Here is a 22778-nt window from a genome sequence, read left to right on the forward strand (position 1 = left end):
GATGGAACAAAACTTAAAGAGAGCCAAGCCATAGATCTGTCTGAGCCAATTTAATCAGACCAACTAATGTCTATATATCAGGACTAGATAATTGGCTTGCTGCTCTCCAAGCATGAAAAACTACTTCACACATTATTGTGAAACTGGTTTTCTATCCTGTTATTAAGAGAAGATGCTCATTAAAAAGCCAAATCATTCTGATATTTAAATTTTTTATTGTTTTCTCATCAAAATTTCTCTTTGTAGAAGGATGGCAATGCTGCTCAGTGCATATTACATGAAGAAAGACATACCTCTCAAATGTCTAACCTGATCATAGGAGACAGCACTATGTCTAAAAATAAGCAAGATCACCATCACAATGCTGTCCACACAATTAATACACAGAAAATACACTACTATTAAATATAATAGAGTTGGCGCCCAACTGAAGAGTAGCCAGTAATTTCACAAAGAAAAGTAACAGTACAACGGGGGAGAAGAGAACTCATTTGCTATAATACATGATTGGAAGGATCACTAAATGAGTCATCTATTTGACAGCTACAACTGTTCCACTGTCAATGTAAAGAATTTCCAAAGGAATTTCAAGGATCTGAGAGCATAAATATCTGTGTCATGCAGAAGTCATGCTTCAACATCCTTGAAAGACCTGGAAAAAAATGTTCAGACATTTAAAACTTGGACCAGGATTCAAATAACTGGGCACAAGTACTTCACAATCACTTTGTACATGTCCCTCTTCTCCTCTTGAATCTCAGGACAAAAATGTTTTTGAAGTTACAACAGGGATGTAACCGTCAAGATCACCCCTCAGACTTAGTTTTAAATTTTAAGTCGGTATCACATTATTTTTAAGAAACAGAACCCTTTCATCGCCTATGCTTCTGTAGACTGATGCCCTGATAACTACAATCTGTTCATCAACTCCTTTGTTTTATGATGCCAGCATATGAAGGAGGACATGATGCAGCTTCTCTATCATGGACAGTTCTCTCGGTAGAAGGATGCAGCAAAGAGCTTCCATTCAACTCTCTTACTTGCAGTGGGAGACCAATATACTCACTGCCTTTATCTCTATCCAGATGCCTCTCACCCTCCCAAGATGCTGGGGAGGTGAGCGATGCCTAGATGTGCACGCAAGGGTTCACTGTGGAGCATGCATGTCTATGAACCAGTCAGGGAAGAAAGAAGAAAGCTCCACTGAGTGTAATATAGCAGAAAGCTATATTAAGAGTGGAATGAATGTGTTCAGGTGACAATATCACTTGGCTAGACTTGGCTAGTTTGCATGACTGCACAGTGTGAGAGCACAGACAGAGACATCTGAGTATCTTACTAACGAGTCACCAGCAAAGCACCACTCCAAAAGAATTGGGTCTACAAAATACGGTTATTTATGGTTAATGGAAAAGACAATTAAGAGGTATGCAACAAATATAAATATTGTATGGTACGTGTAATATACTCTAACAGAACTACAATTATGATTAACATTTATTAATGCATAAACCGGAACATTGACAGGACCACTATAAAACCTTCATAGTCAAAGATCTGCAAGGTAGCCAAGCTTTGACTGTATATCAATACAATAACTGATCTGTCAGGTAAGTTATTACCTACAGTGAAAAGTTTCAATCTACATTTGAAAAGCCTTTTTATACCATGTATAAAATAAATTAAAAAGGGAAGCAGAAATTCTCCTTTTATACTTTGCAAACATAATGGGTGCAATCCACTGAGTAGTTCTCCTGTACATGTCACGGTGACAATAAAAGGGAGCTGGACAAGAGCACTACCATTCATTTCTACGTGGCCTGTGCAGGAGATCTTCTGGCTGAGTTGTGCCCATAATCAGTAGTTACATGGGTGTTCCTTTTACCGCCCCTTTGGTAAAACAGTTGACTTCATAGATTTTCAAAGTGTATAATACATATAAACAGAAAGATTTCAAAATGGGATTTTTTTTAAAGTGGATTTTAAATGTCAGACGTCTTCCACTTCCCATTGAGAAATTAGGTTTCCCCCTCCTGATCTGGAGTGTCAATAATAAAAACTTGCAAAATATTTGTACAATGAGCATAAACTTCCAAAATAATAAAAAAAATCCCCTTATTAAAAGCTATCCCCATACTATTGGCATTATCACATTTTCAGCTGTCTATGGAAACAAGCAACCCATTAATCAGCTGCTAAGTGCTTCTCCCTTCAGCTCTTTACACTTCACTTCCAAAATCCCATAACCATGTTCACATTTGCTAATAAACAGCACATGCCAGCTATATCTAAGCACTTTCTATTTATTTCAAAAGGGGTTGAGTGTTGAGCACATGCTTCACTACTACTAAGTTCAATAGGATATGTGAACAATCCTATGCACACTTGCTCAGGAGTAAGCCCTATTGAACTCAGTGGGACTTACTTCAAAAAATACCTGTGCAGGATAGGGCTTCAAAAACACTTCCATATGACTGGACTGTGACCTCCGTTTGCTGCCAGTTTGGTTACACGATTGTACATTGTAGCTTAAAAATAATTCATGGTCAAAAGATCGATTTCATATTTAAACGCAGTTATGTTCTTCAAAAAAACAGGAAAAAAGAAAAACACAGATTTAAACATCACATTTAAGTATTCTGATCCCCACATTAAAGTAAAGCATTAAACTAAAACAGCATCAACAATTAATAACATTTAAATCAAGCAAGACGTTAGAAGTTGAACGTGAAAGGAGAGGAAAAGTGACTACAGAGTATCCTACACCTAGAGTCCCTCTGTGGAAAGAGTACATTCGCTTTATTGCCCGTTCTTGCTGTTGGATGGATGGTCACTGAATGACACAATATGCCGATAGTTCTCTTTCCAACTCTTTTCACCACTGTTGCCAGCTGAAGTCGTCGTTGCTGCCAAATACCAAGAAAAACCCTAGGATGGTAGCAAAGATGACTGTGTTTCCTGTGAGGACAAGCGCACAGGCTCCCCAACGAATCTATGGTTGAGGGGGAAAGGAGAGTTACATGGCATATAGAAAGAAGCAAGCAAACACGTACACATTATGCTACCTATTGAGCTGCAACCAACGTACTGTAATTGCTCTGTGAATGGAAGAAGCTCCTTCCGTTCACAGAGTGATTACATTGGATGCAAGCCACTTCTTACATTTATAATATTTGCTTATATGTGGAACCCATTGTTCTTAGGAGCTCGGAGGGTTCCCAGGTGGCTTCCCAAATAGATCCTGTTTAGGGCCAAATCCTATTTGTTTCAACAGTTTTATGTGCCTGATACCATAATCTGGGCTCTATATCTGCCAGATGCTCTGACAAATAATCTAGAGTCCTGCCTACAAGCTTTATACCCAACATCATTTGACCTGTTGTATGCTTCTCCCTTTGTAAACAAACAGAACACCACAGTGAAACACATGCTCAAAAGGAGGAATTACTAACCAGTAGTGCTCTGGCAAACACAATTGGGAGCCCAAATGCTGAGACAACAATGCCCGTCGTAAGAAATATGGCAAGTTCTTTGCAGGCATTGCTTGTAGCATCTGTGTCTTCGACGACTCTTCTTGCTATGCAGTATGGAATTGGAGAAAGGGTGTAGAAGAACAGGACAAAGAGAGGCCAATATTCGCTAGAAGAAAAGAAAGCAAATCACATTTGACAGGTATTCTTCCTCTTGTCCTCAGAGTATCTTTAGGTAAAGTCTGCCTTTACAATACAAAGCAAAACACAATAAAACAGCCACACCCATATATAAGCAATGTAATAATTCATGATAATGCAAATAAAAGTCATGTGCAAAGACAGCTGGGGAAAATACAAGTCCAACAAAACATCTAACCCAAGGCTTGGTGCCCTTTGGAATAGGAGAGACCATTTTTTTTAGGGCCAGATGAGATACATGGTAAGAAAGCTTAGGCACTACTGATTTACATCAGCCCAGGTGAGTTTGATGCTCAGACCTAATATGACAGTTTTTGAAATAATCTCTTAACATTGGTATCTGCACCTTAAGGAGAACAAATTGATTAAGCATATAAGCAACTATTCAACTGGAGTAACAAAATTGATGCATTGAAGAAAGTGGAATAGAAAGTTATATGATTTGTTTCAATTTATAGTTCAGACTGTTAAAGGTAAAGGTAAAGGGACCCCTGACCATTAGGTCCAGTCGTGACCGACTCTGGGGTTGTGGCGCTCATCTCGCTTTGCTGGCCAAAGGAGCCGGCGTACAGCTTCCGGGTCATGTGCCCAGCATGACTAAGCCGCTTCTGGCGAACCAGAGCAGCGCACGGAAACGCTGTTTACCTTCCCGCCAGAGTGGTACCTATTTATCTACTTGCACTTTGATGTGCTTTCGAACTGCTAGGTTGGCAGGAGCAGGGACCGAGCAACGGGAGCTCACTCCGTCACGGGGATTCGAACCGCCAACCTTCTGATCGGCAAGTCCTAGGCTCTGTGGTTTAACCCACAGCGCCACCCGTGTCCCTTCTTATATATATAAACCTTTATATATAAAATGGTAAAGGTAAAGGGACCCCTGACCATTAGGTCCAGTTGTGGCCGACTCTGGGGTTGCGGCGCTCATTTCACTTTATTGGCTGAGGGAGCCGGCGTACAGCTTCCGGGTCATGTGGCCAGCATGACTAAGCCGCTTCTGGCAAACCAGAGCAGCGCACGGAAACGCCGTTTACCTTCCTGTCGGAGTGGTACCTATTTATCTACTTGCATTTTGACATGCTTTCGAACCCAAAGCTATATTGCAGGGCAGATTGAAGCTGTGAAGTCACTCTGTTTATTGCTTTAGGACTCTTCAGAAGAATAAACTTTTTGGATTACAACCTGAGAGGCTTTCTATCTCCAGGTCTATTCACGATTCCGAGATAATTCAATGTGGTGCTCCTCAGATATTGTTGGACTCCAACTCCCATAAACTCCAGCCAGTACGGCAAAAAGGCAGAAATAATGGGAGAGTCCAGCAGCGCCTGGAAGTCAAATTGGCTAACCCTGAACTATCCAATATGGATTATAATGAACAGAGCACCTTTGTAGCTGAAAATTACAACTAGAATTTCATCACATAGCTAGAGTCTATGCTCAGTTGGCAGATGTTGGGAAGAGCTATGACAAAAGACCCTGGTATTTCAATCTCTGGCATTGACAGACAGGTCTGGAAAACAGTCTGAAACGCTAAAGAGTCTGCAGTTAATGCTGATGTTACTGACTCTGCAGACTAATTGTCTGATTTGACATAAGACCACTCAAAAGTATCAACAAAGGGGTGCTAGTGATTTGCCAGAATTGGTGTTGGTTTTGTTTGCTTATTTAAACCCAATAGCTACGAAGTAAGAAAAGAGAGTTAGAAATTAAAAAGGAAACTAAGACAACAGCAAACAAGAATATGCTTTTGAAAATGCATTACTTGTACTGCGGAAGGGCACAACCAAGCATCAGGAACATTAGTCCAACAGCTCCCCCAAAGGACAGGCTAATCAAAGCTGTAAAGACAGACATAAAATTGTATCAGTCCTCCAAAATATTTGATCAGTTTTCCCCCTCTACTAACAAGAACTGCGGGCAGAAGGGAGACCAGAGTACTGCTTCTATTCCTCTCATCAATAACCTTCTCATTCAGTCACTTTGAATACACCATACAATAGCAAAGATGCAACTCCAGCTTGGGAAAAAAATAAGAGGGGGCAATACAAAATAGTGTAAATGGCCCCCTTTCCAAAAATTACATCTATATAAGCTGTGAACTGCTTTGACAGCTCCTGGTAGAATGTTCTTTATGAAAATAATACAAGTAATGCATTATGTGAGATGAAAAACAGTTATATTTACACTTTATAAATTTGATGCTGATAATTGGGGATCTCATGACTGTTCTGTTGTATTTAAGTACTGCTGGTGAGAACCCAATTTTATGCTGGGTTGCTGCTGATTTCATGGAAAGGAAGGACATCAGTAAATAAATTACTAAATGATATTGACTTAACTGTCAAGACTGCAAAAGTGTTAGCATTTATATAGCCTTTTCCGGCTGTTCATAGTACTATGCAAAAATTACATCCGTCATTCCTACAACATCTCTGTAAGGTAGATGAATATTATTTTCTCCATATTTCAGAATGGGACTGACGTGGAGACAAAGTAGCTTACCTAAGTATACCCAGCAAGTTCATGACAAAAGCAAAATCCTATGTACTTACATAAGATGAAGTCTCAGTTTTGAACTAAAAAATGCTTACTTTTATGTTAATTTATATAAGTTTGTGTATTAAGGTATCAGCACTTCCCTGTTGTCTGCCCCAGTAAAGGTAAAGGGACCCCTGACCATTAGGTCCAGTCGTGACCGACTCTGGGGTTGCAGCGCTCATCTCGCTTTATTGGCCGAGGGAGCCGGCGTACAACTTCTGGGTCATGTGGCCAGCATGACTAAGCCACTTCTGGCAAACCAGAGCAGCGCATGGAAACGCCGTTTACCTTCCCGCTGGAACGGTACCTATTTATCTACTTGCACTTTGATGTGCTTTTGAACTGCTAGGTTGGCAGGAGCAGGGACCGAGCAACGGGAGCTCACCCCGTTACGGGGATTCGAACCGCCGACCTTCTGATGGGCAAGTCCTAGGCTCTGTGGTTTAACCCACACGCCACCCGTGTTCCTTCTGCCCCAGTATCACTGACCAAATCAGTGACATTTCTCATAAAGCCACTCCACTTTCTTTTATTCTTGCTTGCAATGTACCAAATCTCCTTCCTATTTACGAAACTTAGCCCAGCCTCCCTCCAAGTATGTATGTATACTGCTATTTAAAGGTGTAAGATTAACATTGTGAACCACTTCAAGATGAGAGACAAATAAGAAATGTGTCAAATAAACAGTTATTTAAATGCACAGGAGCCTCATCTTCCTCCTTTGCATCTGGTAACTTTTACTGTAGACTCAATGGGTTGGCAAGATCAAGTTTACTGGAATGGATTCACTGCTTCTCAAACCAGCTGTTGTTGTATATACAACTCCTATCATCCCTAGCTATCACCTCTAGCTAGCAGGTCCGGGATGATGGGAGCTGTAGCCCAACCACAGCTAGGGGTCCAAGTCTGAGAAACACTGGCAAACCTATGTGTGTTTCTTAATCAGCAAATTCTTCCATGCTAAATGGTGCTGAATTCCAGAAGCAGCTGCATAGTCTAATGCAACAAAACCATCAAAAAGTCCTTTCCCAGCTCAGACTAACCAATTCATTGTGACAGGATCTTTTGTGGAATAGATCAGGTTCATCGTTTATCCCGCAATATATCTGTAGCTGCAATGTTACACACACTTATTTGGCAGCCGCGCTGCATTCAGCGGGGTGTTGCGTCTGCCTGGAAAGGCACAGGACCACAATGTTTCTTGCATTTTAAGGTATTGCAAAGCTCGGCTGACAGAGTTTAGCCATGCCCATTCCCACGAGTGTGCACTGGGTTGCAGCCCAAAGGTTTGCTGAGCCCAAGATTTCATTTTGCATGACAATTGGGATACCTTCAGAGAGCTGACAAGAAGGGCAATACAGTGGTACCTCGGGTTAAGTACTTAATTCGTTCTGGAGGTCCATTCTTAACCTGAAACTGTTATTAACCTGAAGCACGACTTTAGCTAATGGGGCCTCCTGCTGCCACCGTGTGCCGCTGGAGCATGATTTCTGTTCTTATCCTGAAGCAAAGTACTTAACCTGAGGTACTATTTCTGGGTTAGCGGAATCTGTAACCTGAAGCGTATGTAACCCGAGGTACCACTGTAATAATAATAATAATTTTGTGGGTTTTTTTATATTGCTGTTTTATGTTGTGAACCGTACTGAGATCTACGCATGAGAAGGGCAGTATACAAATAATTAACAATAACATTAAGATGTCATCCCTTCCCTGTTCTTCCCCAGTACCTGGCTCTGGGGGAAGGGGGGGGGGAATACTATCTCTGCACATGCTCTGGAGCTGCATCTCCTACACCCGCTAACTAGGAAAGTTAAAACTCCTATGAGACGGGCCTTGCTTCCGGCAACAACACGGGGCTCGCCTTGCGACCCGGCCCATGCCTAGGGATGTCGGAAACGGACGTGAGGGGTGGGGAGCGTCAACGCCACACAGGCCTCGAAATGTGGGTCCAGGTATTGGGGGCAGCAGAGAAAGAGACCAACGAGACACTCTCTCCGTTTGCGCGCTTTTCTAGCCAAGCGGCGCATCCTCACAGGCGGGGAAGGCGCACGTTGCCATGGAAACAACGCGGTCCCTCTTCCCCCCCCCTCGCCAGAAGACGTCACCGCCAGGGCTGAGGGGCGACGTCCTTTCCCGGACCTGGCACGGAAGACACCTCCCCCCCGCCTTGCTCCCGGGCCCTTTCCATGCCGCCCACCCCTCGGAACCGCCACAGCGGCGTTACCTTTGATGCCGGCCATGATGCTGCTGTTATTGTCGCGCACAGGCCGCTCCCAGCCAACCACAGAGCGGGAGGAAGACGGCCAGACAGAACCCGGAAGTGAGCGCTCTTTCAGAACAGAGCAGGACTTCGGGCGGGCAGAAGTCGGAGGGCACCGTAGACTTATAAATGTGTAGATGGACACGCAGGGCGCAACTTGCAGGTTCTGTAGGGCGTTTCGCCTGCTCCTTCCTCCAGGGCGAAAATACGACACGTCTATAGGAACAGGGTCCGTATAGTTAAAGCTATGGTTTTCCCAGTAGTGATGTATGGAGGTGAGAGCTGGACCATAAAGAAGGCTGATCGCGGAAGAATTGATGCTTTTGAATTCTGGTGCTGGAGGAGACTCTTGAGAGTCCCATGGACTGCAAGAAGATCAAACCTCTCCATTCTGAAGGAAATCAGCCGTGAGTGCTCACTGGAAGGACAGATTCTGAAGTTGAGGCTCCAATACTTTGGCCACCTCATAAGAAGAGAAGACTCGCTGGAAAAGACCCTGATGTTGGGAAAGATTGAGGGCACAAGGAGAAGGGGACAACAGAGGACAAAATGGTGGGACAGTGTTCTCGAAGCTACCAGCATGAGTTTGACCAAACTGCGGGAGGCAGTGGAAGACAGGAGTGCCTGGTGTGCTCTGGTCCATGGGATCACGAAGAGGTGGACACGGCTAAATGACGAAACAACAACAACAACAAAATGGGAACAGGGAAGGGACGCTGGTGGCGCTGTGTGCTAAACCACTGAACCTAGGACTTGCCCATCAGAAGGTCAGCGGTTCGAATCCCCCAGCTCCTGTCAACCTAGCAGTTCGAAAGCATGTCAAAGTGCAAGTACATAAATAGGTACCGCTCTGGCGGGAAGGTAAACAGCGTTTCCGTGCGCTGCTCTGGTTCGCCAGAAGTGGCTTAGTCCTGCTGGCCACATGACCCGGAAGCTTTACGCCGGCTCCCTCGGCCAATAAAGTGAGATGAGATATCTGAGGAGTACCACATTGACTTATCTCGGAATCGTGAATAGACTTGGAGATAGAAAGCCTCTCAGGTTGTAATCCAAAAAGTTTATTCTTCTGAAGAGTCCTAAAGCAATAAACAGAGTGACTTCACAGCTTCAATCTGCCCTACAATATAGCTTTGGGTTCGAAAGCATGTCAAAATACAAGTAGATAAATAGGTACCGCTCTGGCGGGAAGGTAAACGACGTTTCCGTGCGCTGCTCTGGTTCGCCAGAAGCGGTTTAGTCATGCTGGCCACATGACCCGGAAGCTGTACACTGGCTTCCTCGGCCAATAAAGTGAGATGAGCACCACAACCCCAGAGTCGGTCACGACTGGACCTAATGGTCAGGGGTCCCTTTACCTTTACCTTTATGAGAACAGGGATTTTTAGTGCAAGATGCGATTGGACGGCACCTTGGCTCATCCAACAAAAGCCAGAATGAAAGAGAGAAGGGGAAGGGACTTTTGATTGCAAATCTAAACCAGCTTCAGCTCTGTCTCCTTCTGAAAATATTAACGGAGGACAGTCACTCTTTCCCAACTGCAGCCCCATCCATCTTGTAATATAGAGATAAGAGAATTGAAGTAGCGTTAATTTTCACGTAAAATAAGAACTGAGCTGGAAACAGTGAACTCCTGTCTTTGCAGCTGCCTTTTGTTGGTGGTGGTGTTTGGCGGGGAGGAGCTTTGTGCCTAATAATACCTACTACGCTTTAATATTCTAGATTCATCTATTGCTTAGGCAGCTTTCACTTCTTTCCTGGGGTAATGTTTTTAAAAATGGCTTCGACCATGAACCTGGAAGTCCCGTCCCCACGGCTGATAATGAAATATGTTATCCACCTGCTTATATTCCAATCCTATGCACAGGCCTCCTTTTTATACCTTTTCCCTCCAACCTCATTACTTCCCTTCATCACCATTCAACATGCTCATAGGCTGCTTCTTCTTACTAATTTGATAGTTTAAGCAGGTTTCTGAGAGACCAAGTTAAAACTGTTTGTATAACACTTAACTTTGCAATTTCATAGTTGCGTGTGCAACAAGATGCAAATGATAAAATCATTTAAATTGTACCAGTGTCTGAGCTTATTTTTGGAAACTGCACCATGATTCAAGGTAAATGATCAATCCACCAAGCCCAGAAGGCATACAGAGATTCCCTGGCCTAGGACATTCACAACAGCTCTCAACAAATCTATGTGTATAATGTGGTGTTTTTTTTTAAAAGGTGGCATTATGTATGCTCTATAAAGCAATTGGAAGGCACGTTGTAAATCTGCACAGATTAATTAATACAATTGAATGTGTGTGGGAGTGGGGAATAAAAGGTCAAATATCCATAGCACTGGAAAAATCATTTTATTGCAATTACTTAATATAAAGGAGCCAACACCTTTTACTATAATGTCAAGTAAATGTTGAATGGAGAGGGTGGTGCTGTGCCCTAAACCACTGAAACTTTTGGACTTGCTGATCAGCGGTTCAAATCTGCATGATGGGGTGACGGTCCCAGCTCCTGCCAACCTAGCAGTTCGAAAGCACACCAGTGCAAGTAGATAAATAGGTACCGCTGTTGCAGGAAGGTAAACGGCGTTTCCATGTGCTCTGGTTTCCATCACAGTGTCCCATTGCGCCAGAAGCAGTTTAGTCATGCTGGCCACATGACCTGGAAAGCTGTATGTGGAGAAACCTTGGCCTGAAGTGGGATGAGTGCCACACCCCATAGTCACCTTTGACTGGACTTAACCATCCAGGGTCCTTTACCTTTTACTATAATGTCACTACCCACAGATCAAGCTGCTGCTAAAAGGCCAGGTTCTTTTTAAAAAAACTCCACTGTTCACAACCTTATCTGAATCATACAGTGCATTGCACAGCTGAGTAATAGATTGCATCATATATGTCTGTTTTGCTTCCTTCATGGATTTGTGCAAGTATAGCCCTGCCTACAACATCTCAAGCCACAGTGTGCTGAATGTGTGTAAGGTGCCACAAGACTCCAGCTTGCTTGCCACCAAACAACCACAATAATAATCCATTATTACTGGGGAACCTTTCCCGTGTCCAGACCCGTGTTCCTCAAACTTGGGTCGCCGGCTGTCGATGGACTACAACGCCCATCCCCCATGACGATTGGTCTTGCTAGAAAGGGATCATGGGAGTTGTAGTCCAACAAGAGTTGGGGACCCTTTAAGCGGCCTTTGTTTATTGACACTGACTCACCGGAAGAGACGATACACTCTAATGTACACCCTGCACAAGCCCATTGGTTCCCGGCTGCTGCTTGCTTTGCCCCGCCTCCCATGGCCAGCAGAGCCAATGAGAGGAGAGGAGCTTCTCCAGCCAGCGAATAGGATTGCCGGGCGACGGGCGGAATGGCCAATCATCCCATCGCCTTGTCGGATGACCCTCCAGTCGCGAAAGGCGGGCGACAAAATCCCGCCCCCCCTCCGACTGCGAGGCGGTTAAAACACCGTTGCGCCGTCGAGAAGGTTCGACCGTTGAAGAAGGCAGCAGCCGCGAGCCGGCGAGGGAACCAATCAGAGACGCGGATAGCGCCGACGCCACAGCCGCTGAGAGAGAAGACTCGTCGGCGGACGCGCCGCGATGGTGGCGCCGCTGAGGCTGCCGCTGCTCCTGCCGCTGTTGGTGGTGCTGACGGGGAGCGGGCTGGCGTGGGGCTGGGCCCAGCAGGGTAAGGCCAGGCCAGAGCGGCGGGCGGGTGGGGAAGGGGGAAGGGCCGCAGTATCCTGTCAGAGGCTACTGTCGTCAGTCGTGACAGGGAAATAGGGCCTCCAGGTTCAAGAGCAGTTTACCTCAGAAACGCCTTCGGTGCGGGAGGGCGGCTCTCTCGGAGCCCTGCTTGCTTGGGAGCTTCCTGGTTTGGCAGGCAGAAGTGAGACCGGCCACGCCGAAGGTGTCTCTTCTTGGCATGTCGGGGCGTCCCAAGGGGGCATTTGTAATTTGAATTTGATGCCTGAGCTTGGTCGTTTCCCACTTGCCTCTACATCCCCTTTTCCCTCCTGTGACTGGTGGTGGGTGTGGTTGTAAGCCTGAGGCATGGGCTGTGTTGCTTTTGTTGACAAATGCATTGGATTGCAGAGGGCTGGGACCAGACGCCGTTTTACAATGTGTTGGATTAGGGAGTTATTGGGTTGTTTGCGTTTTATTTTTATTATGTATTTCATGTTTTTAAATTGAAATTTTATCTTGTGAAATATCTGAGTCCTGCAGGTATGGGGCAGTATACAAATTTAGTAGTAAGTAATAGTAATAAGGGAAGTAGTAATGAGGGACACGGGTGGCGCTGTGGGTTAAACCACAGAGCCTAGGACTTGTCAATCAGAAGGTCGGCGGTTCGAATCCCCGCAATGGGGTGAGCTCCTGTTGCTCGGTCCCTGCTCCTGCCAACCCAGCAGTTCGAAAGCACGTCAAAGTGCAAGTAGATAAATAGGTACCGCTCCGGTGGGAAGGTAAACGGTGTTTCCGTGCGCTGCTCTGGTTCGCCAGAAGCGGCTTAGTTATGCTGGCCACATGACCCGGAAGCTGTACACTGGCTCCCTCGGCCAATAAAGTGAAATGAATGCCACAACCCCAGAGTCGGTCACGACTGGACCTAATGGTCAGGGGTCCCTTTACCTTAGTAGTAATAAATGGCCCACAGAGCCCCTTCAGCTCAACAGTACTATGATTCTATGAATTAATGAATTAACAAATGAAAGATGGAGGCTCCGAGGCAGTTTGTCTCTGAATATGACTGTGGGTTTTGGGGTGCGGGTGCGGGAGAGAAATAAACAGGAGAGCAGTTGCCTTTTTGTAAGAGTTCCAGAATCATCTGACTGGTCACTAAGTGAATATTTGGTGTGATCCAACAAGTGTCTTTGCATATTCTCAGTAACTGTGGTGACAACATGGAAACCTTCCTATTCAGCAACAGTATCTCTCCGCATACTAATCACTACTAGTCAGACGAGGGGAAAGCTGTAGCTTTCAGAGGCACCTTATGAATAAGGTAGTGGGCTAATTGGACCTCAGTGTAACAGCCCAATGCTGTGAATTTCATGGACTTTGGAATTCAGATCCAGTGTGCTCCAGTTTGGTGGGCTTTATTTGCATGTAATTGTAGATAGAATTGTAAATTAAATGGAACCTCCATGTCCAAACACTATATATATTTGATTATTATTATGCTGGGCCAATAGAAAATAAGAGACATACAGTATCTTGCTTACTGAGATTTCAGAAGCACCTGGCTGACAGATATTGGAAACAAAATACTTGACAATATGGAACAGCCTTTCTCAAACTTGGTTCCCCAGATGTTGTTGGACTACAACTCCCATAACCCCTAGTTACCAGGACGAGTGGTCCAGGATGATGGCTATTGGTAGTCCAACAACAATTGGGGATCCAAGTTTGAGAAAGGCAGATATGGGGTATTGGCATGATCCAGCAAGGCAGTGCTTTCCTGTCCTCCAGTAATTATGCATCAGCATATATGTAGAGCATAAGAAAAGAAAATCCTTTTTTCTGTGCTTAGTTTTCAGACACTAGAGAGCTTTGTAATATTATTTGTTAACTCAGTATTTGGGATTGTCATAGGCAGCTGGGAAATATTGGGAAAATGGTAACAGGAATTATTCTACTGAGAAGTTATCTGTTGGCTTTTAGTGATTATCCTGGATTTTTTTTAAAAAAGAAAAGTCTGCATTCCTATTTTTGCCTAGTGTTTCTCAATCTATTTTTGTACTCCCACATTCTACCAGATAAAATTTTGTTGCGAGAAATCCAAGCCCTGACACTCTACCCAGGCAGGTTTACAAATTATCGGCGGACATCTCCAGTTCCCCAGTTGCACTGTACTGGTGGCTCAGCTGGATGTGCAGCGTACACCCCTGAGGTCGTCCAGTGTTACAACAAAGGCTGGGATGGCTACGATGTACAGGTATAGTTACTTGGGAATCTGTATAAATTAATTAATCCTGGTGTTGGGGTGAGAAAATGCTGTATGTTCCCTTGATAAGGCATACAAAGGAATGTTCCCTTGATAGGGCAAAATGGCCAGGACTTAGGGAGGATGAGCTATTGATGCTTCTATTTGCAGCCAGATGTAGGAGGTAAAAAACAGATCGAGAGAAGCTAGCTCCTCTACAAAGTGGGTCCATATTACTTTCAAGAGAAATTTGGAGACCCAATCAGTGTTCCGGTGCTATTAAAGAGTACTGTTTGACAGTCTTCCCCAAGCCACTTTATGAATCCTGTTAAGTGGGTAAAGACATGTTTCCCTCATTAATGGAACTCTGAAAATATCAGCTTTTAGAAAAACTGAATTGTAATAAAAATTCCCTGAACAAGATTGTTGACCAACCTGCTTCCTCAGTCACAAGAATGAATTAGTAGAATATTTTGAAGTCTTCAATAACAAGTAGACTGACGATTCTAATCTGAATGTTATATGAGTAAACTCCATAAGGATAATTCTTTATTGCAATGCATTCTTTAAAGTAATTATATTTTTAATCCTGGAAGATTGAACTCTTTAGGCCAAAAATACAGTAGTTGCTGCATATAATAAAGTCAAGTACTGTTTCTGTTTTCTTTTTTGTAATTGGACAATGCATTGTGCCAAGTCATTAGGAAATGGAGACTTACTGTAGTTCCTTACCAAAGGGATGTGACTTCTAAAGGGCATACTCATTTCTGGCTCACTTTTTTTATCTCTGACAGGGAAGAAGCTGACACAGAATGTTTGAGATGCATGCTACTTCACTCTGAACAAAAGTTTTGACACTCCCTCTGCCAACTTTTGTTTAAAACTTTAAACATCACAAATAATAAAAATGGCATGCTGTTTTAATCTTTTGAGGATATATGCATCCTATTAAATTTAAAAATCCCTAGGGATAAACAAAAAGTACTATATATATATGCAGTCAAACAGTTGGTGTTGACTGCTACAGAACTCAGAGATACATGTTTAAAGTCTTATTACAAGGAATGTGGTCCAAAATTATTAATTATTTAGTGTTACTTTCTTGTGAAATTCCTTTTGAGAACTTGCTCCCAATCTGCAGGAAACAGAAATGCTGTGTGTGTTACACTGTTTTTAAATAACATTATTGGTGAGATCCACGGTCATGTGAGCAGAAGTCCTCTCATATGACAGGACTTCTACTTCTCTCCCTGTATACTCAGTCAGATCTCCATAAGGTCATCTAGCATACATTTAAGGGTCAGGGAGGGGGAGTCCATGGATATCTAGTCCACTTGTGGACAGACACAATTTGGTATCTGTAGTTTATTTTATTCTACTTAAAAGGAAGCAAAAATAACAAATGATGTTTCCTTTTTCAGTGGGAGTGTAAAGCACACATGGACATTTCATATCGCTTTGGAAAAATCGAAGTAAGCTGTGAAGGCTACGATTACCCGGATGACCCTTACATATTAAAAGGATCATGTGGCTTGGAGTACACATTAGAATTAACCAAGGAAGGACAGCAGAAAGCGAATTCCTTTGGTGGGAGTTACTATTCCACAACATCTCATGATTCATTAGGCTCAGGTGCTGGAGTGATCCTCTTAATATTATTTGTGGGCCTTGTTTACGGCGTCTACAAGCTATTCCTCTGTGATAACAGGCCACAACATGGTTTCTCTCACGGTGATGGTTATCCAGGAACCTATGGGCAGGATAATCGAAGTCCCCCTCCACCTGGATTTAAAACAGACTTCACACCTCCTCCAGGATTTAAATCCCACTTCACAGGTAAAGTTCTCTCTTGTATATGACAATAGGAACACAGGCATTGAGAGATCTTGTCCAAAGCTGGACAGTAAGTAGTACTGCATTGTAGAATTTTGTTCATTTCTTGTTCTCAGTCCTCAGGTCTGTAAAAGACATTATTATATTCTGTAGAACTTCATTCTTATGACATTTCCTTCTACTCTTGATTTGACATTTTATTCTAAACCAAAAGGGTGGGAAACAGTAATCCCATGAGAGGGTAAGAGGATATGAAATAGAGTATGCCACTCATGTGGGCCTGAGCTCTCATCTTCTACCAGTCTGCAATGCAGAAGGAGATCAGCATGGATGCTTCATTGCTTGTGGGTGTGGCTTGCTTTCTGTAGATAATCTTTTCTATACCCTCTTAGTTACTACCTCTATATTTATAACTATTTGTGGCAAGATGTGTGGCTGCTAGTGATGCAGGTATATTATGTTGTCACTGTACTGTCTTTCAAATCTCAAGTCAATGAAACGGAGTAGAGTAACCTCAGAAGGTCAAAGAATGATTAAGAATGACTACATTGCATCTTGGAAATAATAAACACAAGGTTTTATTAGCAGATCCTGAGTCAATAAAAAGAAGGCATCAAACAAACTGGAAAGCTTGTTGGTAGTACCTGTTCTGGTAATATTGCAGGTCCCATTGTACTACAGTAGTAGTAGTAGTAGTAGTAGTAGTAGTAGTAGTAGTAATACACTGTTCACCTGGCTGGGTTGCCCCAAAACATCAAACATTAAGAGCAGCTTATTAGGAAGTAACCCCCAGTGGCATCTCCGGATCTACTTTTAAATAAACATATTTGAGATCAGGCTGTTAGAAATTTTAAAAGACCCTTCAGTTTCTAGCAATGGGGACCCAGTGTTGGCTGACATAGCAGTGATGCTTTTTAAAATAAATAAATAAATTTGGAGTCTCTTGTTAACTGTAGCATCATGATGATTTGCATGTATAATTAACATCAGATGAATTGCCTTCATATTACTCATTGTGAATCTGGAAGCATTACATAACAGTATTTATGAGTGTGCATGTGTGAACTGTTAGTGTAGTTCCCCTTCATTCCTTCAGAGTTTTTAAGCTGACCTTGATTCAACGTCTGAAATAATTTGAGAGCCTTAATCTTGAGTGACATTCCAAAGCAAATAGCCCTCTGGTAACTTCTTCAACATAACAGCACTGCTTCTGTTTCAAAGACTGTTTAATCTAAATCTATATAATTTTATTTGAATTAAGGTGATGCTGGTGGCTCGTATTCTGGTTCAAATTCAAACTCAAACTCAGGGCCAGGATTTTGGACTGGGCTAGGTGCTGGAGGGCTACTGGGATACCTGGCAGGCAACCAAAGGTAAGCTCTAAGACTATCTACCTTCTTTTCTCTTGGCAACAATACTTTCTGGGCCTGGTGGGTGATATAGTTACATAAAATGTGTGAGAGGTGAAAGGAATGGCGCTCCCAAGGACAAGAAACTAAAGTGAGAGATTGTCTTCTACATGCAACATCCAATAATTTATTCAATTTTTAAAGTTTTGATTAACCATTCTTTAATTAGGGGAATAACTGGAATTTTCTGATGTATAGCTAAAACATTCATCAGTATATTCAAAATCAATCACGAGCCCTAACATCTATAGTAAAATTAATCCCTAATGTAAGGCCAAAAACTTCAAGAATCTGTTTTTATTTCATTTGGAATATATATTTTCCAGAGATGCATAAGATCTGCAGTATTTATATTGCATTTCCAGCATTTGATATGATATGATTTGTAATATTTGTAATATTTTATTAAGCATGCTACAGCTTCAAAAGAAAAAAATGCTTTAAAGTTCTGAGAAATATTTATCTCGTACTTGAAGTGCTGCTTCTCTGTACATAGTGATCCAGCCTGTAGTCACTTGGAGACTTTATTATAGAAGCCATGAAGGAGTTAGGTTGTGTGCAAAGTATTCTTCAGGGCCACAGTCTGGAAACTAGATTGGCCACCAGAGAATACAGAAATCGGCTATCCTTGATACAATGCTCTTTTAATTAGACTCCTTGCTTTGCAGTTGCATAACATTGCATCATTCAGTGAAGAAATTCCTGCTACCCTGTTTATAGTAAAGCAGCAGCTTCAAGAGAACTGAGGTGTTAAATGGTGGTCTTTGCTTTCAAATAACAGAATATTTCAAATACTAAAAATTCTTAAATTGTGCTTTGCCCGTTGCATATTATCTTTTGTTTTGGGGAGTTCTAAAAAACAAAAAGGAGAGCTGTACATTTGAAAATAAATATAAAATAATTCAAAGGTCAAGTTACTATAAATCGTATTTAAGCTGGTCTTCCTTCTAACATAAGCTTCTAATATTTGTCTTGCATTACTGTGGCCTGCCTATTCCAATATACAACTACTGTACAGCAATGTTTCTCCAGTTTCGTTTGTTATGAACTAGGATTCGTTTGTTATGAACTAGCTACTTTCCATTACCAGATCCAGGTATAATTCTGTTAATTACTTATTTGATCTCCAGCTCCTCTTAGCTCATCTTACATTACAGGTTATTCCTAGCCAGCCTCTGGTTTCTTTGGCTCCTTTTGCTTATCAAGCCTCCCTTTTCTCTCCATTTCCCTTTGTGCTTCCCCCCACATAATTGTTTTGTAGTATAGTTGATTAACTGCTGCTTCAAAAGGAATGAAATTTAAGTAACAGCTTATCAGTGCTCAGTTATCAGTGTAAAACACAGCCAAGATCCCAGCCCATGTAAATCAGAGGAAAAAGGAAGTTGATGACAACTCAGTAACCATGTTAATTCTCTTCCTTTAAAAAAAGAAAAAAGGCTTAAGATTCTTATTTAAGTGAGTTTGCAACAATTTGTTTTGGCATTTTCCTGCAATGTTTAGTTATATTTAGTATTTGCCAAGAACTCACTGAGCACAGCCTTCTAGTCACTTTATTTCTTAGGTTCTTAGGTAATGCTATTATTTACACTGGCTGTGTGACCTTGGTTTTGCACTGAATCTAAAAGACTTCTGAGTATTTGATGCTGTTGTTTATATCTCTGCAAACTATTGTGGTGGTTCTGCCTTGATTAACATGTTAAGAGACTAGATAAAATCCCAAAGCTATTCATGGGAATTACTGTCTTCTGGCAAGACTAACCCTGTTCTGTGCAGGCAACAGGTTCCTCTAAGCTGAAGCTAAGTTTGTTTCTTTGGACAGTTTTTATTAAGAGTTACATTGGTGGATTTAGGGGTGTTCATCAACTTCCTGTGTTTGAAAATTAACAATAAATTGCTCAGTACCATCCTTGGCAATCTTGTTCTTTGTTAAATTGAAGTGTATTATTTTAATGGAACCATAGGAAAGTTTACTTGTAATTTGTTGCTGTTAGGAACTAGAAAGCTGCTTTATATGTCAGACCTACCTCTGTATTCCCAACACTGACTGGTAGCATATCTCTAGGGTTTGAGGCAGGGTTCTCTCCCAGCCCTACCTCGGGATGCTGGATATAGAATCTGCCACTGTGCTATGGCTCTTTCCAAAATTACTGAATATCCACTTGCATATATAAATGTGTTTTTCCTATAGTGACCTTTTTAAAAGAAAGGGGTGGTTTCTGGGTTTACAGTGCCTTTGTTGCTGGTGAGTTTCACATTATATGACCTTCCACTTTAAAAAAAACCAGACTCCTTATAGACTTTTTGCTTGAAAAAGAAAGTGAACATGTGGTATCTGGGTTTAAGGATTGAAGAAAATAATTGGTTTATAGAAAGTGTAATTGTAGGGTGTTAACCTTACAGTGGATGTTTGGAATAATTTTCTATATATAGTTAACAGACAAAGAATCAGCAGTTCTTTTTTCTTTTCTTAATTTTGAATTGTTTTTATTTAGATTAGTTTTGTTTTTGCTTTTTTGATACAAAGGTTCATATCAAACGTCCAATATATTTTTAATTTTCTTTCAAACTTTAATAAAATCTATAGGGGAAACATATTTTACCTCCCCACTTCTATACTAGCTTATCTGTTTCTTTAAACATTTATATTGCTACTGCTATTGCATGTGGTGGGGAAATGACGTTTGTCACTAAAATAGTTTAAATAGTTTAATCAATTTCTCCCCACCACAGGTCATCTACGTATAACCGATATTCACCTTACCATAATACGTGGGCTGGTCCAACTGCTCCACCTCCTACATTTGGTGCTTCAAACAGCTCTTCAACGTCTTATTCAGGGACAAAGTCCACCTCAGGTAAGTTATAAGCCATGTTATCTTTATTTTCCTGGTGAACCTCAGGGGCAGTGACTTTAATCACTTCACTGCAGTCCAGAGAAACTGATTGCATTTAATTCCTGTTTAATTTTAATTTTGTTTTTTCATGATATTTTTATTTTATTTGCATTATTACATTCAGTTACACATTTTAACATTCTTAGCAATACATTCCAAATTATTGTTTTCAATACTATATGTGTAAATCTCTATGTTTATATATTTTCCTTATTCCTATCCGTGACTTCCCTCCTCCACTTTACAGCTTCTTTTGTTTTTGTTTCTTTTTGTATTGTGTTGTGTATATTGCTTCTGTTTCCCCCATAAGACGTCTGCCAATATTTTAGCTTTACAAAATTTAGTCAATGCATATCAATAAATTTGTTTTGGAACGATGTTTTGTCATATATTCTTCCACACATTCCCATTCTGTAATGTAATTCCTGTTTAAATCTTTGGGGGTAGATAAGTGACAAGTCATCTGCCTCACTTTTCATAGGATTTAGGCTTAGTTTTCACCAAGCTGATAAACCTGTATGGGCTGTACAACATAATGTAGGAGAAGGCACACATAATTTAATACTCTCCCATATTACTGCCTCGCACCTGGCATATAGAAAATTTGTATATTAAAATATGTGAGTAGAACTGCTTTCCACCTATTTTCAAAAGGTATTGTCTTACGTGTACAATATTTACTCAAGTGGAGTTCTATTAACCATTGTAATAGATGAGAGAGGATACACCCACACACCACACAACACATTTGTAGTAATGTTTAATTGTTTATTGGTGGTTGTTATATATATAACAACCACCAATAACAACCTTCCTTGCCTTTTTCTCTGACAGTGACTTAAGGCCACTTACAGATAAAATAAGAACAGTTGAAAACAAATGGTGGGGGGATAATTTAAAAACAAGTAAACATTAATAGAATTTATGTATATAATATAAAATGATTTCTTCAATCTGTTCTTAAAAGTATTACCCATTGACTGATCATCTTTCTCTTTCTCTCTTAGGTTTTGGAGGCACAAAAAGGAGATAAAGTTCCTGATCTGCTTGAGTGTGTGAATAAAAACAACTTTCCAGCAATTCTTTAAAATTCTTTCCAACAATTTTGAAACCTGTTTTAGGTTTGGCTTTGTAAAAGTTCATCTTTGGATTCAGTTACACATATGTGTATTCGAGTTTGAACTTTAATATATAGTTTTAGATTTCAGGAGTTGTTTTGGATAATTGCTTAGAATAGAAAAAGAAGAAACGGACACAAATTCTTTCTGAAACCATTAAGTCCCAGTGAAAACAATGGTACATTTCTGAGTAAACCATAATTTACAATGGGCAACATTTTTTTAAAAAACCAAAAATAAAGAGCATGAAGAAATACTATTACAGCAGGTTGAAAGCAGCATGAAGGCGAATCTTCTCATTAAACCTGTTCCAAAATGTTACAAAAAATACCCATTTCCCCATAAACCATAATCATAGTAACTATTGTACCAAATTTTCTCTATCCATTCAGATATAGTAAGAGATATGCTTTTCCCCCTCCCCAATTTTTAGCTGTTATAATCTTAGTAGCAGTTACAGTATAAGGTTAAACTCCATTTCTTGATCATTTTACGGAAAAACATCTTTTAGATTCGCTCCTTCCAAATCAAAAGGTTCTGTAGTGAGACAAAAAGTTCTTCTTAGTGGCAGACGCATCTGTACTTCTTGACGAGCTTGTAACAGAACCCCCCCATCAGTCAACCTTGAAACAAGGGACAAATTTCAAAGTAGCCCCCACTGTAGGGGGGGGGAAGAGGATAGAGAAGGGTGGGTGGGCAAGAGAGAAGGACCTTTCTGGATAGTTACCTTTATGCCTCATAAGTAAAAAACGGAAGTGAAAGTTTGAGAATTCCAGTTTGCTTTCTGGGGATAATAACATGGAAATAACAACGGGGATAATAACTAGGAAATGGCATATCTACATCTTTGAAAAAACTGCTTTAACTAGTTTTTATTTGGTTACGGGGTGAAAACACAATAATAGACATGCATGGGGTTTTAAAAGTAAGTCAGTCTTACTTGGTTTGCATTCAACTTAGTCATAGTTTGAGTAGACCCATTGAAATCAGTGGATTCAATTGGCTACAACCCATTGAGTTCAGTGGAGCTTGTTTCCAGGTATACATATAATTGTAGACCTTGACCCTAACCAGTTCTGGTCATAGGCTACTAGTACATAGAATCACAGAACTGTAGAGTTGGAA

The 22778-nt window shown here is 41.4% G+C and overlaps 2 protein-coding genes across 4 annotated transcripts; one reads left to right on the plus strand and one right to left on the minus strand.

The window, feature by feature from the left end:
- Positions 1-195: 195 nt before the first annotated feature.
- Positions 196-11814, minus strand: LEPROTL1 (leptin receptor overlapping transcript like 1). Of its 2 annotated transcripts, none has more exons than XM_083719996.1 (4): positions 11690-11814; positions 5431-5506; positions 3453-3639; positions 196-2992 (listed from the first exon to the last, which is right to left on the minus strand). In XM_083719996.1, exons 1-4 carry the CDS (start codon positions 11769-11771, stop codon positions 2876-2878), a joined length of 462 nt encoding a protein of 153 aa, XP_083576122.1. In that variant the 5' UTR covers positions 11772-11814; the 3' UTR covers positions 196-2875. The 2 variants fall into 2 exon arrangements, with proteins under 2 accessions (XP_083576122.1, XP_083576123.1); XM_083719997.1 differs by lacking the exon at positions 11690-11814 and adding an exon at positions 8434-8693.
- Positions 11815-11869: 55 nt separating this feature from the next.
- Positions 11870-22414, plus strand: SARAF (store-operated calcium entry associated regulatory factor). 2 transcript variants are annotated; one of them, XM_083719656.1, is made up of 7 exons: positions 11924-12161; positions 14233-14411; positions 15821-16235; positions 17494-17605; positions 20372-20496; positions 21543-21603; positions 22058-22414. In XM_083719656.1, exons 1-6 carry the CDS (start codon positions 12074-12076, stop codon positions 21566-21568), a joined length of 945 nt encoding a protein of 314 aa, XP_083575782.1. In that variant the 5' UTR covers positions 11924-12073; the 3' UTR covers positions 21569-21603; positions 22058-22414. The 2 variants fall into 2 exon arrangements, with proteins under 2 accessions (XP_083575781.1, XP_083575782.1); XM_083719655.1 differs by lacking the exon at positions 22058-22414 and having other exon boundaries at positions 11870-12161; positions 21543-21873.
- Positions 22415-22778: the final 364 nt, after the last annotated feature.

The sequence above is a fragment of the Podarcis gaigeae genome (genome assembly GCF_964106915.1).
Source record: "Podarcis gaigeae genome assembly, chromosome: 17".
Classification (NCBI taxonomy): Eukaryota; Metazoa; Chordata; class Lepidosauria; order Squamata; family Lacertidae; genus Podarcis; species Podarcis gaigeae.

Coding starts and splice junctions, on each gene's coding strand:
- SARAF (XM_083719655.1), top strand. CDS start 12,074: ATGGTGGCGCCGCTGAGGCTGCCGCTGCTCCTGCCGCTGTTGGTGGTG. Junction 16,236..17,493: donor ATTTAAATCCCACTTCACAG/GTAAAGTTCTCT, acceptor ATTTGAATTAAG/GTGATGCTGGTGGCTCGTAT. Junction 17,606..20,371: donor TACCTGGCAGGCAACCAAAG/GTAAGCTCTAAG, acceptor TCCCCACCACAG/GTCATCTACGTATAACCGAT.
- LEPROTL1 (XM_083719996.1), bottom strand. CDS start 11,771: ATGGGAGGCGGGGCAAAGCAAGCAGCAGCCGGGAACCAATGGGCTTGT. Junction 3,640..5,430: donor TGTGCCCTTCCGCAGTACAA/GTAATGCATTTT, acceptor CTTTTCTTCTAG/CGAATATTGGCCTCTCTTTG. Junction 2,993..3,452: donor TGTTTGCCAGAGCACTACTG/GTTAGTAATTCC, acceptor CCTCAACCATAG/ATTCGTTGGGGAGCCTGTGC.